At 32.8% G+C, this 18,668-nt stretch overlaps 1 protein-coding gene across 2 annotated transcripts in view; it reads left to right on the top strand.

Moving 5' to 3' along the window:
- Positions 1-18,668, top strand: part of EPC2 (enhancer of polycomb homolog 2) — a 158,762-nt gene that overhangs the window by 36,966 nt on the left and 103,128 nt on the right. For both annotated transcript variants that reach the window (XM_051985839.1, XM_051985840.1), the window contains exon 2: positions 11,313-11,472. In XM_051985839.1, the coding sequence (XP_051841799.1) occupies positions 11,313-11,472 (160 nt within the window). The remainder of the gene's footprint in view (positions 1-11,312; positions 11,473-18,668) is intronic.

Raw genomic sequence — 18,668 nt, forward strand, 5'->3', positions numbered from 1 at the left:
CTAAGATAGTAGACTAAAATGATTTGATTTGATTTTTATGATTTGATTTTCAGTTGCAGCCTAGTAAACACTTCTAACACTTGTTTAAGAATGTGTTACAAATATTTTAATTAACTTTAGAAAACACATAATCATTATCTTCTAGCTGTTTGCATAGTGATAGTACCTGACATACCTCTCCTTAGGAGACTAGCAAGGACTGAGATATGCCAGTTTTCTTCCATGTGTTAACAGGATGTGACAATCAGAGGCATAAGGAATAAGTGATTAAATAAGAATTGTCTCTCAGCTGGAATATCTTCACAGCTTTAGTGCTATTTTAAAAACAAATTTCATAGAACTACGCATCCTTAGTTTGAGGGGAATTGAAGGATTAGTAATTTCCCCCACCAAAATATAATTCTTTAAGGAACAGAATCTTGTAATTGTTGCAAAAAGAAACTTCATTTGATTCTACAGTTAAATAGCAGATTCCCTTTTCTTCTCATCATTTGTTCATAACCTAATATGACAAAAATTTATGAAAGGTTTTCTAGGTTAGAAAATATAGCAGTCAGAGTCTGATCTTATTTTTCATCTCCTGTATTTCTTTGCTGGGGAGAAAGTAAGAAAAACATCAAGTTATTTATGAAGATGGAGTTAGAATGCATATGAGAAGTTCACATATCTTTTTTACATAGCTGGTGATGTACTAGATTCAATATAATGCAGGTTCATATATAGGAGAAGATAATTTTATCTGTAAGGGCATTGTATTAGGAGATAAACATGTAAGAATTTAAAACAGTGTTTGGAATTTGAGATGTATTAAAAAAAAACCCTTTAATTTATAATATTCCAGATTAACCCATTTAAAACATGTTAACATTTATTAACATGTAAACATTTATTGTGTACTTTGTGCTAAGTACTATGCTAAATGATGGACATATAAATAGAAAAACTGAGAAAGATTGAAAAAGTCAGTAACATAGATTGTTCCACGAGTTCCTGATCTCAAGGAGCTTATATTCTAATGGGAGACAGCACATGAAAAAATAGGTATAATTACAGAACACAGAAAGACCTAGAAAATGAGATGGGTTTAGAGGGAAAGGAGATGGCAGGGCTAGTGGTCCTTAGATTAGTTAAGTCAGAGTAGAGTGAAAGAAAAGAGCTAAAATATGCTTTTATAGTAGGAGTAATAAACAAAAACATTATAATTGAATAAGTGGTATTATAATATTTAGCTTTAATGTACTAATAAAGCAGAGAAAAGGAAAAGTTTTGGAAAGGAATTCTGGATTAAAAAAAGGGCTTTTTTTTTTTTTTTTTTTTTTTCATATATTTCTTTCTAAATCTCTCCTTAAACTGTGGGTCACCCCATGTGAGGTCAAGTAACTGAATGTGGGAGTTGTAAAAAATTTAGCAACAATACAAAGTTACTACATAGTCCACCAAAATTCTTTATGTAAAGAATTCATCTCATTAGCATGGAGATTTGCTTTTGTCTTTAATAAATGGTAAAATTATATATGTGTGTACACACCCACCCACCAAAGAACTGTTTTAAAATAAATTCATTTATGATTTATTATTAGTTTTATATATGCATATACCCAGTATTGTGCAAAAATTTCTTGGGCAAAAAGGGGTCACGAGTGGAAAAAGTTTAAGAAGCCCTGTTCTAGAGAACTCTCTCTTATAATAGAATTTTTTAAAAAAAGGAATAAGAGAACAAAATTTGAGCAAAACAAGTTAACAAAAAAAAGTCTGATACTTATAGCTCTCCATTTCTACAAAGGAAGAAGAGGAAGAGCTATATTCTCATATATCTTTGGGATATTTTCAGGAGATTTATATGTTAATGCTTTTTTCATCCAATTCTTTTTAAAATTACTTTTATTTACCTTGAAATGGCTATATTAGTAGCATTGCCATTAAGCTTATTGGCCCTAATTATGATTGTGTGTTGTTGTTGTTGCTGTTTTAATTCACAAATGAATTATACATATATATATGAAATAAAACAAATGGAAAAAAAAAAAAGAAGTTTCCCTGTGTATTAACTGCAGGAGTTGGAAAAGACAAGGAAAGAAGTAGATGTGTCAAGAGGATATAGTTACACCTGAGAGATTGACTGAATTATATTTAACTGAACCATGAACTGGTAATTAATGAGCAAAAGGGAGGAGGGGTCCTTACAAAGGTAGAAGGTAGATTCAGTAATGATCATCAGGTGCCATCAGTGGTCTAGGAAAGCATGTTTGCTTTTGAGGGTAGGGTGGGATGGTGTTAGAAGGGTGTTACAGAGTGAGATATATATATATATATGTATATATTTATGTATATGTATAGATATACATATCTATATCTCTATATATGTTTATAATTTCAGATGGATAATTCTGTGAGTTCCTGTATAAAGCACTTAGTCTGTGCTTTATTTGATAAGACCTCTGTCTCATCCTTATTATTACTCCTAGTGCAGGTTAAAACCCATCCACTGCCTTTTCATCTTGCATCATGGTTGTCCTTTTTTTTATTTTATTTTATTTTATTTTTTTAATTGCTGTAAGGAGTTGGGAAGTGAATGAATGATAAAGAGGAGCCAAACCGTATAAACAGCTTTTTTAGACATTTGGCTGCGAAAAGGGAGAGAGGTGAGAGGTAAGTCAAAGTGTCTTTAACATTGCAGGAGTGTGAGTCAGTGCAAAGAATGCTGATTTTGAAATTAGAAGACTTAACAAATTACTTACTGTATGATTTGGGGCAAGTCACCCTTTAGACATCAGTTTCCTCATTTATAAAACAAAAGGGGTTGAATTAAATGACTAATAAGGTCCCTTCCAGTTCTAATAACCCTATGATGATGAGATTCAAGCACACAGGTGTCTGGGTGATCCTTTGCAAGAAAGGCCACTTCTTCATCAGACTGTAAAATTATTCAGCATTCTTCTAGATAAGCTGCTTTTTGACCTTGTCTTGCTGTTTATTATGTTTTTACCTTTTTGACTATTTCTCTCTCTCTCTTTTTTTTAATAATAACTTTTTATTGATAGAACTCATGCCAGGGTAATTTTTTACAGCATTATCCCTTGCATTCACTTCTCTTCCGATTTTTCCCCTCCCTCCCTCCACCCCCTCCCCCAGATGACAAGCAATCCTTTACAGATTGAATAGGTTACAGTATATCCTGGATACAATATATGTGTGCAGAACCGAACAGTTTTCTTGTTGCACAGGGAGAATTGAATTCAAAAGGTATAAATAATCCGGGAAGAAAAACAAAAATGCAAGCAGTTTATATTCATCTCCCAGTGTTCTTTCTTTGGGTGTAGCTGCTTCTGCCCATCACCTTTTTGACTATTTCTCACTGAATCTATGGTTTTATTTCTGCATACTATAGATGTTTCCATGGTGTTGGGTTTTGTTACTATTTTGACTTGTTCCTTTTTTTACTCATGTTGGGCACTCTTTTAAGCATTAGGGTTACAAAGAAAGGCAAAAGAGAGTTCCTTTTCTCTGGGAGTTCAAAATTGTAGGTATAATTTTAGCTGATTCTTGAAGGAAATCAGGAGATGGTGTTGAGGAAGCAAGTATTCTGGACATGGGGATAACTAATAATTGAAAATACTCAATCTGGAGATGGAGTATCTTGTGTGAAGAACAATAAGAAGACCAGTGTCACTGAAAAAGAGAAATTATAGAGAAAGGTATTAGAAGTCTGAAAAAGGAGGAGGAGGACCAGGTCCTTGAAGGTCAAAAAGATGATTTTATATTTGATTCTGGAGGTGATAGGGAGTCACTGAAGTTTATTGAAGAGCAGAGAGGTGACCTTATTGAAGGTGATAGTCAAATCTGACTTTAAGAGGATAAATTTGAAAGTTGAGTGGAGATTAGATACTGGGAATAGACTTGAAGCAAAAAGACCAACCAAAGATGGCCATTACTGTTGTGATAGTTCTGATTATAAAATTATGGCATTCAATAAATAACATTTTATGGTAGCTTATTAAATGTAATTATTTGGTTTCTTGATCTTTTTTCTGCACCTTCCAAAAAATTAAATTTTTTTAACATTCAGTTAAAACATTTTTTGACTTCTAAATTTTCTTCTTCCAACTTTTTCTCTACCCATTGAAGAGGCTAGTAGTATGATCTGAATTAACAAAGTGAAAATATGTAAAACTCTGTCCATATTTTTCATGTTACAAAAAAAAGCAAGAAAAAAAAGTTAAAAAAAAAAGTGCTTCAATTTGCACTCAGTTCAGTTCTTCCTCTAGAGGTGGTTAATATTTTTTTTATCATGAAAATCAGCTAGATGGTACAGTGAATAGAACACTGGCCCTGAACTCAGAAGGACCCAAGTTCAAATATGGCCTCAAACACTTAATTCTTCTTAGCTGCCTGATTCTAAGCAAATCACTTAACCCCAATTGCCTTTTTAAAAAAATTTCATAAGTTTTTTAGAATTGTCTGATCATTATATTGATCAAAATAATTGTCGTAAAATAATTTTTTCCATTCTGCATCAGTTCATAAAAGTCTTTCCAGGTTTTTCTGAAACCACCTCCCTTGTCACTTCTTATAGCATGATAATATTCCATCATATGATTATGTTTGATTTGGCTATTCACCAATTGCTAAGCATCCTTTCAGTGTCCAGTTCTTTGTCATCACAAAAGAGCTGCTCTAAATATTTTTATACTTTTACAATCCTTTTCTTTTTTTTTTTCAATCTCTTTGAGATTTTGACCTAGTAGTAATATTGCTGGGTCAAAATTTTATAGCCCTTTGGACATAGATCCAAATTGTTCTTCAGAATGGTTTAACCAATTCATAACTCCATTAACAATTCATTGGCATCCCAATTTTTTCATATTCCTTTCAACATTTGTCATTTTCTTTGACTGCCATGTTAGCCAATTTGATAGGCAGAGGAGGCTCAGAGTTGTTTCTCTAATTGACAATGATTTATAGCATTTTTCAAATGATTGTAGATAGCTTTGATTTCATTTTCAGAAAATTGCCTGTTTATATCATTTGGCCATTTATCATTTGGGGAGTAGGTCTTATTTTTATATATTTGAATTAGTTCACTATGTATATGAGAAATGAGACCTTTATCAAAGAAACTTGATGAAATTATTCTTTCCTCTCCCCCTCTTCTTTTTCCTCAATTTTCTTGCTTTCCTTCTAATTTTGGTTGCCTTCGTTTTGTTTGTCTTTAAGAATTTGGGTGCTGTACCATTTGGTGTATTAGTATTTCGTATTACCATTTTGTGTTTAGTTTTGGTATTTCATCATTGTCTATTTTAACAAGATGTAGTTTTCATGATTATCTCTTTTAATCAGGTCTGCTTTTTGCTTTTGCTTTCTTTGAGATCATGATTACTAACTAACCTCCACTTCAATATAACAAATTTTGCTCTGTGTATCTTTCTATTTCAAGTGTGTTTCTTGTAAACAACAATATGTTGTTTTTTAAAAGCCCTTTTTTAAAGCCCTTTCAGGAATTCTTGTTGAGGTTGTGTCCAATTTGCAGTTTTTTCCTCCTAGTCTTTGTTTATATACTATTTTTACATAGTTGTCTTCTGAGTTTGTGTCTTGATTTTTCTTATCACCATAGTACCTTTTTGTAGTTCTGTTCCTTTTTTTTTTTTTTTTTTTTTTTTTATTGTTTATTGTTCCAGTCTGTTTTTTGACTGAATTTTTTTAGAGATGGGATCTGATCACCAGGGGATGGAGAGGCATTGTCCCAAGATTCAGGTTTTTTTTTTTCATACAACTTGTTTTCAGATCTGGAGTTATATATAAAAGTTTTTGGGTTTTCCAAGATGATGTGACCCCAAGAGAGGTGTGGTTGTTACTCTTCTAGTCTGCTTTGTTATTTCTCCAGATACTGAGGTCCTGCTCTCCTGCATATGTAAGCATTAGTGTTTTCCCTTGGCCCTGACATACCTCCAGACTGAAAGGTTGTGAAGGTGCTTTTATTGATCTCTCTACCTCCAGGATCCATCACCAGTACTGGCACTATTCTATTTTGGTGTCATGTATCTTTCCTCTTAGTCTTCTAAGTTATTTTGTGTTTTAAAAATGTTTCATGTGACTGTTTGACTGTGTTTTTGCTCCAGAATTTGTTTTGACAGATTTTTAAAAAATTTATTTAAAGGGAAATGTTGGAAGAGTTGGGCTGGGTTGCTTCTGCCTTTACTCTGTTGCCTTGGATCTGCCCCCAGTAGTAGCTTTTAAATTTTACTTATTTTACTTTTAAAATAATAGCTTTTTATTTTAAAAATATATGCAAAGTTAGTTTTCATCATTCACCCTTGCTAAAACCTTGTGGTTTCAAATTTTTTCTCCCTCCCTTCCCACCACTCTCACCTAGACAACAAATAATCAAATATATGTTAAATATGTGCAATTCTTCTATATATATTTCCATAATTACCATGGTACACAAGAAAAATCAGATCAAAAAGGAAAAGAATGAGAAAGAAAACAAAAAGCAAACAACAAAAAAGATGAAAATACTTTTGGTCCTCTTCTCTTTGGATGCAAATGGTTCTCTCCATCAAAAGTCTGTTGGAATTGACCCAAATCACTTTATTATTGAAAAGAGCTAAGTCCATCAGAATCGCTCATTGCTTAATCTTGTTGCTGTGTACAGTGATCTCCTGATTCTGCTCACTTCATTTAGCATCAGTTCATGCAAGTCTTTTTAGGACTTTCTGAAATTGTCCTGCTGATCATTTCTTATAAAACAATAATATTTCATCCATTCATATACCATAATTTATTGAGCCATTTTCCAAGTCATTCATCCACTCAGTTTCCAGATCTTTGCCACTTCAAAAAGGACTGGGTAATTTTTTAAAAAAGAATCTTCCTTGACTCTTACTAATTTGTTACAGAAAAACTGTGTTACAGTATTTGTGGACTGAATAATTTTTAGCCAAGCATGTGATACAACTCTGATATTTTTATTCGAAGTTCCTGGTTCTTGTATTGACTTTTGACTGTAATGTTTTGTGGCCACCTCAAAGTATTTCTAATCCAAATACCTAGATTGTAAGTAAGCAGAATTTTTCTGAAGTTGTTTTCTTATAGTTTTGTTTGAAACTTAAGAAAAGATCACATATCTTTATGAACTGATATTTAAAGTACATTATTTTCCCTTAAACTTCAACATAGATGAGGAGAGGTATTCTTTATTTTTAGATAAAGCATTCTGTATCATGTTAAGAATAGTTTTGAACTAATATACATGGTGTGATGGAAAACAGTGAAATTAGTACAAAAAAAGACAAAAAAAGGGTTCAGATTCTAGCATTTTGGATATATGGTCTTGGATAAGATTTAATCTATTTCAGCTTATATTATGTTTTGTTTCCCTGGTTTTTAATAGTGGAGAATTAATAGCTATAACATTTGTGATTCTTGCTGCTTATGCTTGTTAAGGAAGCAATAAGATAAGGTACATGAAGTCCCCTGCAAAACTGTTTGGTTGCTGTTGCAATTTATTCATGCCTTATTTTTTTCCCCCTAGTCTTGCTCTTTTCTTGTGCTTTAATTTATCATAACTGCCATTGCTTGTCAAAATAGTTGTAGGTGTCTAGTTTTTGAAGTGTCTAGTTCTGAGTTATATAGATTACTGTGTTGTCTACAGTGGTAGTAAACCTAATGAAGAAGTGACAAAATAAGGTTTTTAGCTAACTTGGCACTTAGATATAATGTTTTGGGCTCTGAAGATTAATAAATTTCATTAATTACTTGATAATAGGTGTTAAACTTGAGAATATTTGTTATCCAGTTGTGTCTGACTTGCTGTGACATGATTTGAGGTTTTCTTGGCAAAGATACTGGAGTGATTTGCCATTTCCTTCTCCAATTGATTTTATAGTTGAGGAAATTGTGGCAAACAGGGTTAAGTGATTTGCCTAGTGTAATACAACTAGTAAGTGTCTGAGACCAGATTTGAACTCAGAAAAATAAGTTTTCTTGTCCCCAAGCCCAGCACTCTTCTGTACTACCTAGTTGCTTGAGAGTATCTGATAAGATACTGTTTTTGTTTATAACAGCTTTTTCCTATAAATTGTGTAAGCTATCCAGAATCTTAAAATATTCCAGAATTTGAAACACTCCTTTTATAAAGTGATTTTATTTTCTTGTTTCTAATATTGTTTTACCCATCACATCAATGAGAAATTAGTATTATGTAAAAATTAACTTGGTTTAATTGGCAATGTTAAATTTAGAATATTTTAGCAACATGTGGACTTAATTTCAAATCTTTTTACTATCTTTCCCTTGTTAATTATAATTCCAAAGGTATTTTAGTTTTTATTTTTTCTCTTCATTCAGGAATGATAGGAAGTACAATTCACTAACACATGTATTTCTATTTGAAGTCATAATGCTTGGATTCAAATCCCAGTTTTATTTAACACTTTAAGGTTTGTAAAGTACCTTAGATGTCTGTAACATTTGATGCTCACAATAGTCTTGGTAGATAGGTCTAGAAATTAGCCTAATTTTACAGTTGAGAAAAGCAAGGAAGGTAAAGAGATGGGATGGTTGAATGATATGTTCCAGGGTTACAGTTTGTTGTGGTTGAGGCAGGATCTGAATTCAGGTTTTCCTGACTCCAGGTTGAAGATTATATACTGTTTCACCTAGGTATATGTTTACATGGATTTATATTTCAAGGAAACTGTGTATTAAATGGGCCTGTTTCCCACAGGCCCTTCAATATTTTTATTTTCATCAATTTGATGTGTATGACATGTTTTTCCCAAAATTGCATTTACAGAGATTTACATTTCTCAAATTAGTAATTTTGGAACTCCTTTCTCCTTTCCCTCCCTCCCCGCTTTTGCTGATAGGTTGGATTATTATTATTATTTTTTGAATACTGCTGGCTTATATTGTCTATAGTTAGTCAATTTAGTTGTCAGTTTAGTTGAGGGTTCTCATAGTTCTTTGTAACCCGACTCCAACCTAATTTTTCAAACTTCTTAGACTCTCTGATTTGGCCTGTCTTGACTTTTTGCTATTGCTCACGCATAATATTTCATTTTTCATCTTCCATCTCATCTCTCAGCTTCCTTCAAAACCCATTCTAAACACTACTTTCTACATGTGGTCTCTTCTGATTCCCAGCTGCTAGTACCTATTTTTAAAGATATGTTGTATTTATTTTATACATACTGATATATGTACATTTGTTTTCTCTATTAGAATGTACCATTTCCTTGAGGGCATTGTATCTCCAGCTCCTATCACAGTGCCCTAGCACACAATAGGTACTTTATGAAAGCTTATTGATTATGGCTAAACCCAGTTGCTTGTATTGATTTGTCCTAAGTTTTGGCCTTAGATGTTTTTTGCATAATCTGCTTTATTCAAATAAAACTTCTCAGTTTTGTTCTGAACATTCTGACCAGTAATGTCATCAGTATAGATGTTCTCTCCAAAATATATATTGCAATCCATTCTTGCTCATCCTTTGTGACTCTTGTTCATGTCCCTCTAAATAGATGTCCTAGAAGGTTTGACCAGTGTTCTGGATCTCTTTTCTTCTTTGTAATCAAGGAAACTGTTGGAAAAGAACTTACAAGTCCACCATTTCTCCCTTGTTTTCACCATTTAACTATCTGCCCCTTGTTCCCCTCTCCCCCTGTTTTTTTGCTCATATATTTCTTTTATGGAATCCTTTATTTAGATTCTTGTACAATAAATCAGCCAGTCAACAAGTATTCCTTAAGTACCTACTCTCTGCTAGGCACTATGCTAGGCAATGCGAGTGCAAATATAATAAATGAAACAATTCCTACTCTCTAGGAGCTTGTATTCTATCTAATTTAGGAGACTGCAAGAATATATAAGTACATACATGATAAATATAAAGAGAAAAATACAAATAATTATCAAGAGGTTAAATGCAGGATAATTTGAGAGTTAGGACACTAACAATTGAAGTGATGATTGTAGAAAGCTTTAGAAGGTGGTGATTGATCTGTGCATTGCATAAAAAGAAAGAAATTTAAGAGATGGGGTTGAGGTGTACCAGCCAGGCATGGGAGACAGATAGTGTGAAAACAGAGACAAAAGGTTAGGGACTGTTATGTGTGAATGTTGTATTCTTCCTTCCCTGGAAAAAAATTACTGAAACTTCAAAAGACTATAGGGCTTCATGACTTGTAGCAATATAATAACACCGAAATAACACTAATATTTAAACAATGGCACTTTATTTCAGAATTAATTTGGGGGTCATTAAAAAAAAGTTGTCAATTTCTCAAAAGACAGTTCAACTTACTCTCCTTGTATTTAAATCTTGGCCTAGTTCATTGTTCAATTGAAGTGGTTGTTAAAGACACACACTCACACTTATATATACATATATGAATACATATATATGATGTGTATATATATAGATGAACAACCCATTAAGAAGATCTAAATTAAATATCAACCACAATCTGTGGAAATGCATCTACTTGGGTTAGCTTGGTGGTGTAGTAGATAGACCCTTGTAGTAAGCAGGATCTGAATTCAAATGTGTTCTCAGACACTTGACGTTTACTAGTTGTGTGACCATGGGCAGGTCATTTAATTATGATCCCCCTTTCTCTCCTCCAAAAAAGAAATTGCAACTATTGTTTGTAGTCATGATTTTTTTGGGGGGGGTGGTGGTTAACTCAGGATTAATCTGATGAGTCTTTTTTTGTTTTGCTTTTCTTTTGTTTTCAAGGGTCTAAATTACTTTAGGAATATTGAACATAATTGAATCTCTGGAAAATTAGCACCTTTTATTTCAGAAGTGTCACTTAAGTGGGTTTTGAGAGACCTGCAGAACTGCTGAGATCTGAACTAGATTAAAATGTAATAGGGGAATGTTCAGTAAAAGAAAGGAAAATATAATACAAAAGAGATAATGTTGATTCTTGATTTTCTAAATTTGCAGTTGGTTTGCAGGAATTCCTTTTGTGATTGAGTTTCACCCCACTAACTCTTCTTTAGTAGCTATTAGTTTTCATGATTTAGTTCTTAGTTTAAAATAAAAGATGTAGGAGATGATTGAATGTATCCTGATCCTTGGCTATAGTCTGAAAGTTATTTTTTAATTTCCTTAATGATATTAAATTTTTTAATGATTTGCTTCATGGTCTTTGATGATTAGTGACAGAAAAAATTCAAGCTTTGGTAATTTAAGTTCTTTAAAACTATTGGCACACAATAGTACAAAAACAAATGTTAAATATAGGTATATATATTGAATTTTGATTATTAACACAATTTCAATTAACTCACTTTACATTTTACAGGAACACCATTTACAGCGAGCAATTTCAGCCCAGCAAGTGTTTAGAGAAAAGAAAGAGAGCATGGTCATTCCAGTTCCTGAGGCAGAAAGCAACGTCATCTATTATAATCGTCTGTACAAAGGAGAGTTTAAACAGCCAAAACAGTTCATTCATATTCAGCGTAAGTTTGTTAAGTTATTGTTTTGTGTTTATAAATAATTTTCTTCCTTTTCTCAAATAATTTTTATATGTGCACATTAGTTAAAACAAACATAAATTAAGAAATGAAGTCTGTTGTGCATGCTTTTAAAATTGAAGTACATTTTGAATTCTGATAGGGTTTGGAAAAGGGTAATATTTATGTAGCAGTTAGAACTTGTAGGTTGGCTTAATTTGAGATTTCATTTAGATTTTCTTCCATAGCTTTGGGGAGAGAAAGAGACTCTTGTAAACATTTTTTAAAAGGTGTGGTTTCTGTTAAATCTGATGTCAGGGGTGAATTTTGAAAACATTTTTAATGTGTATTCAGGAAAACCTTTTTTTAAAAACTGCTTAAAAATCCTTGGATATTAGAGTTTGTTTCTCAGAGACTTATTAAAAAATAAAAAAAGAATTTCTTATGATTTGTTGTATTCTCTGATGTTATTGTTATGCCTATTTGTTTAATTTCACTAACATTATTCAAAAATATGTAAGCTCTTTAGTTTTGATTGAAGGCTCCTGTTTTATTGAAATCTATTGTCATTTGGCATATTGCAGCTGGAAAGTATTTCCATTTATTTTATTTTGTTATTTTTAAGAATTTCATCATTTTGTTTTTCTGTCAAGATTGGTTTAACTTAATTTTTTTTTCTTTTCTTGAGTTAGAGATATTTAGAAACCCAAAACTAAAACTGAAACTCAGTAGAGTTTATCAGAATTTTAAATTCTGCCCATTTTCATTGAAGTGTTTTTAAACATAGCATTTTACTTTGTCATCTGACTGTTGAACAAATTTTAACTGTGAAGACCTCAGAAGAAAAGTATTTCCCTCCTAAATTAAATGTGGGTAACATTAAGTTGGAAAATTGATATAAAGTTGTCATGGTGCTTTTCATTATCCTATTCTTGGGGGCAAATGGTGAAGATGAAACAATTATAATATTTTATAAGTAATATTTTTATTATATAGGTCTTTCTATAACAAATGTGTTTTGAAAGCTCATTTTGTATATAGCAGTCTTGAGAGTTAAGAAATTACTGAGCTACAAAGAAGTGACCTTTTAAAGATGATATGGTGATGTTGCCATGTCGACAAAGACTATATTGTTTAGTAAAATTCAACATCTGTAATCTAAAATTATTAACGAAAATTTCTTGGTATTAGACAATATTTGTAGCAAACATAACTCAATCAGCATTTAAAACAAGCACTAATCTCCAACCAAAATTTCCATATTTGAGTCACTTAATGAGATGAGAAAAAAATGATGCAATGTTTTTAATAAGTAAAATCAAACCACTAAATCATTCAGCCAACAATTATTTTTATTAAGAAATTATGCTAGGGCTAAGATATGAAAATAAAAATGAAATAGTATCTTTTTTCTAATGTCCTATTTATTTTTATTTTTTAAAGTTAAAACTTTTTATTTCTAAAACATATGAATGGGGAGTTTTTCAGCATTGACCCTTGCAAAGTTTTCTGTTCCAAATTATCCCTTCTTTCCCCTCATCCCCTCCCCTAGATGGCAGGTAGTCCAATATATATTAAATATGTTAAAATATATGTTAAATCCTATATATGTATATATATTTATACAGTTATCTTGCTGCACAAGAAAAATCAGACCAAGAAGGGAAAAAAAAAACTGGGGAAGAAAACAAAATGCAAGCAAACAACAGAAAGAGTGAGAATGCTATGTTGCGATCCACACTCAGCTCCCAACGTTCCTGTCTTTGGGTATAGATGGGTCTCTTCATCATTGAACAGTTGGAATTGGTTTGAATCATCTCATTGTTGAAGAGAGCCATGTCCATTAGATTTGATCATCATATAAGTCTTGTTGTTGCTATGTATAATGATACCCTGATTCTGCTCATTTCACTTAGTATTAGTTCATGTAAGTCTCTCCTAGTCTCTTTGAAATCATCCTGCTGGTCGTTTCTTACACAACAGTAATATTCCATAGCATTTATATATCATGATTTATTCAGCCATTCTCCACTTGATGGGCATTCACTCAGTTTCAGTTTCTAGCCACTAAAAAAGGGCTACCACAGACTTTGCACATGTGGATCCCTTTCTTTTCTTTAACATCTCTTTGGGATATAAGCCCAGTAGAAACACTGCTGGCTCAAAGGCTATGCACAGTTTGATAGCTATTTGAGTTTAGTTCCAGATTGCTTTCCAGAATAGCTTGAATCTGTTCACAGTTCTACCAACAATGTATCAGTGTCCCAGTTTTCCTACATCCCCTCCAACATTTATCATTCTCTTTTTCTGTTATCTTGGCCAATCTGGCAGGTGTGTAGTGGTATCTCAGAATTGTCTTAATTTGCATTTTTCTGATCAGTAGTGATTTGGAGCACCTAGAAATTCTTCATCTGAAAATTGTCTGTTCATATTTTTTGACCATTTATCAATTGGAGAATGGCTTGAATTCTTATAAGGTTGAGTCAATTCTCTATATATTTTGGAAATGAGGCCTTTATCAGAACCTTTGAATGTAAAAATGTTTTCCCAGTTTATTGCTCTGTCTGCATTAGTTTTGTTTGTACAAAAACTTTTTAACTTAATATAATCAAAATTATCTCTTTTGTGATCAATAATGATCTCTAGTTCTTCTTTGGTCATAAATTCCTTTCTCCTCCATAGATCTGAGAGGTAAACTTCTTCTAATTTGTTTATAATATCATTGACCTTATCTTGATATACATGTTAGGTATGGGTCAATGCCTAGCTTCTGCCAATTTTCCCAGCAGTTTTTGTCTGATAGTAAATTCTTATTCCAAAAGTTGGGGTCTTTGGGTTTGTCAAACACTAGATTGCTATAGTCATTGACTATTTTGTTCTGTGAACCTAACCTATTCCACTGATCAACTAGTCTATTTCTTAGCCAATATCAAAGGTTTTGATGATTGCTGCTTTATAATACCTTCATTTGCTTTTTTTTTTTTATTAATTCCCTTGAAATTTTTGACCTTTTGTTCTTCCAGATGAATTTTGTTGTTATTATTTCTAGGTCAGTAAAATAGTTTCTTGGGAGTTTGATTGGTATAGCACTAAATAAGTAGATTAGGTAGTATTGTCATCTTTATTACATTTGCTCAACCTATCCAAGAGCACTTGATATTTTCCTAATCGTTTAGATCTGACTTTATTTGTGTGGAAAATGTTTTGTAGTTTTGCTCATAGAGTTCCTGACTTTACCTTGGCAGATAGATTTCCAAATATTTTATACTATCGATAGTTATTTTAAATGGAATTTCTCTTTGTATCTCTTGCTGTTGGGTTTTGTTGGTGATGTATAAAAATGCTGATGATTTATGTGGATTTATTTTGTATCCTGCAACTTTGCTAAATTTGTGGATTTTTTCTTTCTTTTCTTTCTTTTTTTTTTTGGATGAGGCTATTGGGGTTAAGTGACTTGCTCCGAGGATCATACAGCTAGGAAGTGTTAACTGTCTGAGATCAGATTTGAACCCAGTTCCCCTTAACTTCAGGGCTGGTGCTCTATCCACTGGGACACCTAGCTGACCCTGGATTTTTTCTAATAGTTTTTTAGTTGATTCTCTACCATCATATCATCTTCAAAGAGTGAGTTTGGTTTCCTCATTACGTATTCTAATTCCTCTAATCTCTTTCTCAATTCTTACTGCCAAAGCTAGCATTTCTAATACAACATTGAACAGTAATGGTGATAGTAGGCAACCTTGTTTCACTCCTGATTTTATTGGGAATGGTTCCATTATATCCCCATTACATATGATGCTTGCTGATGGTGTTAAATAGATGCTATTGACTATTTTAAGGAAAAGTCCATTTATTCCTATATTTCCTAGTGAAGTAATATCTTTTCTAAAAGATCTTGCATTTTAATAGGAGAGACAATATATTTTTATATAAGTATATTCAAGTCAGATGATTAGGAGAAGGAACTAATAGCTGAGGGTGGGGTAGCATATCACACTGAGTTTAGAAGGTTGGGCTTGAGTTGAGCCTTAAATGAAGTATGTATTATAAGAGTTAGAGATGAGCATGGACAACCTTACAGAAATGGGGGACACCTGATGTGAAGGCATTGAGATAAGAGAAAAAGTGGTATATGTGTAGAACTACCAATGGCAAGAAATGCCATTATATCTGTATGGAAGGGAATCTTGTGTGATAAATTTGGAAAGCCAGGACTAGATTGTGAAGAGCTTTCAGTGGTAAGCAGAAAGATTTATATTTGGTTATAGGTCTGAGTCAGTTGACTTGGTCAGATTGGTGATTTAGAAAAATCACTTTGATGGTTGTATGGATGATGCAGAAGAGAGTTGATGCAGGTAAACCAACTGGGAATCTTTTGTAATTATCCAGAGATATTGAAATGTAGAGAATGGAGAGAAGTCACAAGAGACAAGGGGATATATATGAGAGATGTGGAAATAGAAATGTCAACTGATATGATATTGGGGTGAAGTGAGAGTAAACCTGAGTGACTCTGGAAGGATGGTAATATTCTCAGAAACATGGGATTTACTAAGGGTGGTACGTTTAGAAACTGTTTGGAAAATGTTTTTGAAGTGCTTGTAATATCTACAATTAGAAATGTCCAATAGGCAGTGGAGATTAGAAGAAAGTCTAGGAGCAGAAATGAAGATCTGGGAGTTATTTACATAGAGGTAGTAAATGAACTTTTAGGAGCTGATGAGAGAATATAGAAGAAAAAAGAAAGAGTACTTAGGTTAGCACTTTAAAAGACTTGGTTTTATGTATAGTTAGTGAATTTGATGTAGATGGTAATCTAATTAATTAGATCATCAGTAGGAGAGCCAGGACAGAGCAGTGGCTGAAAACTTAAGAAGGAGAGAGTATTCCAGAGAAGATTGTGATCAACACTGTCAGATGATGCAAAGAAGTTTTAAAAAAAGTATGTATGGAGATTGAGAAAAGACCATTAAGTGTAGCCATTTAAGGGATCATTGTTAATTTGGAAAGAGCAGTTTCTGTTGATTAATGAAATTAGAATTCAAACTGCAGATTTAGAAAAGAAGGAGGGGAAAGAAAATAGAGGTAATGAATATATAGATTGTGAAAGATTTGAGAAAGGGAGGAGAAATTTAGGATTAACAACTAAACATGGGAAATGCCTTGATATGGATCACTACCAGGTAATAGTAAGATTTTAAAAGTTCAGATCAGACAAACAGCTCTCTTGGACAATATACAACTCACCTAGGAAGTATTTTTCATCCTTCTGACCCTTAAGATTCTTTGAGCATCCTTTTAGAACTTTAGGAAAACCTATCTCATTAGTTTTGTCTTCTTTTTCTTCCAAGTCACTGTGAATACAAAGAGGAAAATTGGATCTCCTGTTGAGGCTTTGCATTTACAAAATCTAATTAGCCTTATACACCTGTAAAATAAAACTGTGAGGGATGTGAGTTGAAGCTACAGGAAACATCATTTAGCCTTTTGAAGCCTAACAAAGGAGAGTGATGATCTGTTATTCCAACTTGAAAAATTGGGAATAAGGATGTCTTGACTATGGGCATTGCATAATTTTTGATCTGTTTTCAAAGAGGTAAACTATCTTTCCATTAGTTTCTTTATTGTTGGAAAGAAATGTAGTAATAGCCTCTTTCCTTCCCATATTTTGTGTTAAAACCATTTGTTGATAAGTGTTAGGAAATCTGTTTATAAGTTACGCATTGCTAGATTGAAGCCCCATTAATGTTGATATTCTCCAATATTGTTTTTGGTCTTCTCTTTACTTCAAAGATTCTTAAACTGGGAGTCTACACGTGTATGCAGAAACATATACACTCTTTGATAAGTGCATTTCAGTATGATTGAAATATAAATTATAATTCATTTTAATACTATTTTATTTTTTGCCTTTAACAACGATGTTCTGAGAAAGGGTTGATATACTTTACCAGACAAAGGCACATATCCATGTGTCTATGGCCTAAAAAAGATTGAAAAGTGCTACTCTTCATTCTTTCCATTTGTGATCTCATCCATTCAGTCTCTTTCTGCCTCACTTTCCCATTTGTAAAATCTTGATAATAACAACCCCTACTTTGTAGGGATGTTTTGAGGATAAAATGAGATAATATATGTAAAGTTCTTTATCATTATAATTATATCCAGCAGGGAAGAGTATTACACACACACACACACACACACACACACACACACACACACACACGGCCAGCAGGTGTGAGAAGAAAGTGAAAGAGGAAAAACTTTAAGTGAATATAAGGTTATGAGCTTGGGTGACTAGAAAAGGTAGCTTCATTAACAGAAATGGAGAGACCAAAAATAGCAGCAGGTTTTGGAGGAAAATGATATTCAGTTTTAGAAATGTTGAGTTTAAAATATCAATGAGACATTTAGGTTATGGCAGAAAATTGGAAATCAAGGTGTAGAACTTAGAAAAAATGTTAATGCTAGATATATAGATGTGAAAATCATCTGCATAGAAGTAATGGTGGAAAGCATGTAGATGGGGAAAAAAAGACATTTCTTGGTAAGTGATGTTTAATCAATCACTTTTTTCAATAAAAATAAGGTCTGAGATTTTTTTGTGATGCTTCTAGCAGGGGATCTTCATCTTTTATATGTATAGTTTAATTCATCTACCTCTCTCTCCCTTTCCTTTTCTATCAGTAATTGGGGTTAAGTGACTTGCCCAAGGGGTTAAATATATGACAGATTTGAACTTGGGGCCTACTGACTCCAGGGCTGATGTTCTTTCCACAGTGCCATCTAGTTCCCCCCCTTTCATCTCTTTCCTGAATACATCTGGGATTGTGATTAGCCTGTAAGTAGGGTTACTGGCTTTACTGTCCTTGATGATATTTTCCATTTTGTAATGAAATGGCCTGGGGATGATGTGACTTAGTTGAATCTCTTGATAACTTGTTTTCTTTAAACTGATGTTAACTCCTGCACTCCTTCTCTTCTTCCTCTCCCCAATCCCCATCAAATACTTGCAGTTTTCCATGAGTCTTTCTACTATGCATGTATTTCCCAAGGTTCTGTCCTAGGCAGTGGCAGCTGCTGTTGCTGCTGCTGCTATTCCTCTTCCTCCTCCCTCCTTGATCCTCCTTCTTTCTTCTTCCTTCTTCCTTTCTATTAAATTTTCTAACTTTGAAGAATACTATTAAAGGTTTTAACAATTG

The sequence above is a fragment of the Antechinus flavipes genome, chromosome 3 (genome assembly GCF_016432865.1).
Source record: "Antechinus flavipes isolate AdamAnt ecotype Samford, QLD, Australia chromosome 3, AdamAnt_v2, whole genome shotgun sequence".
In the NCBI taxonomy this organism is placed as follows: Eukaryota; Metazoa; Chordata; class Mammalia; order Dasyuromorphia; family Dasyuridae; genus Antechinus; species Antechinus flavipes.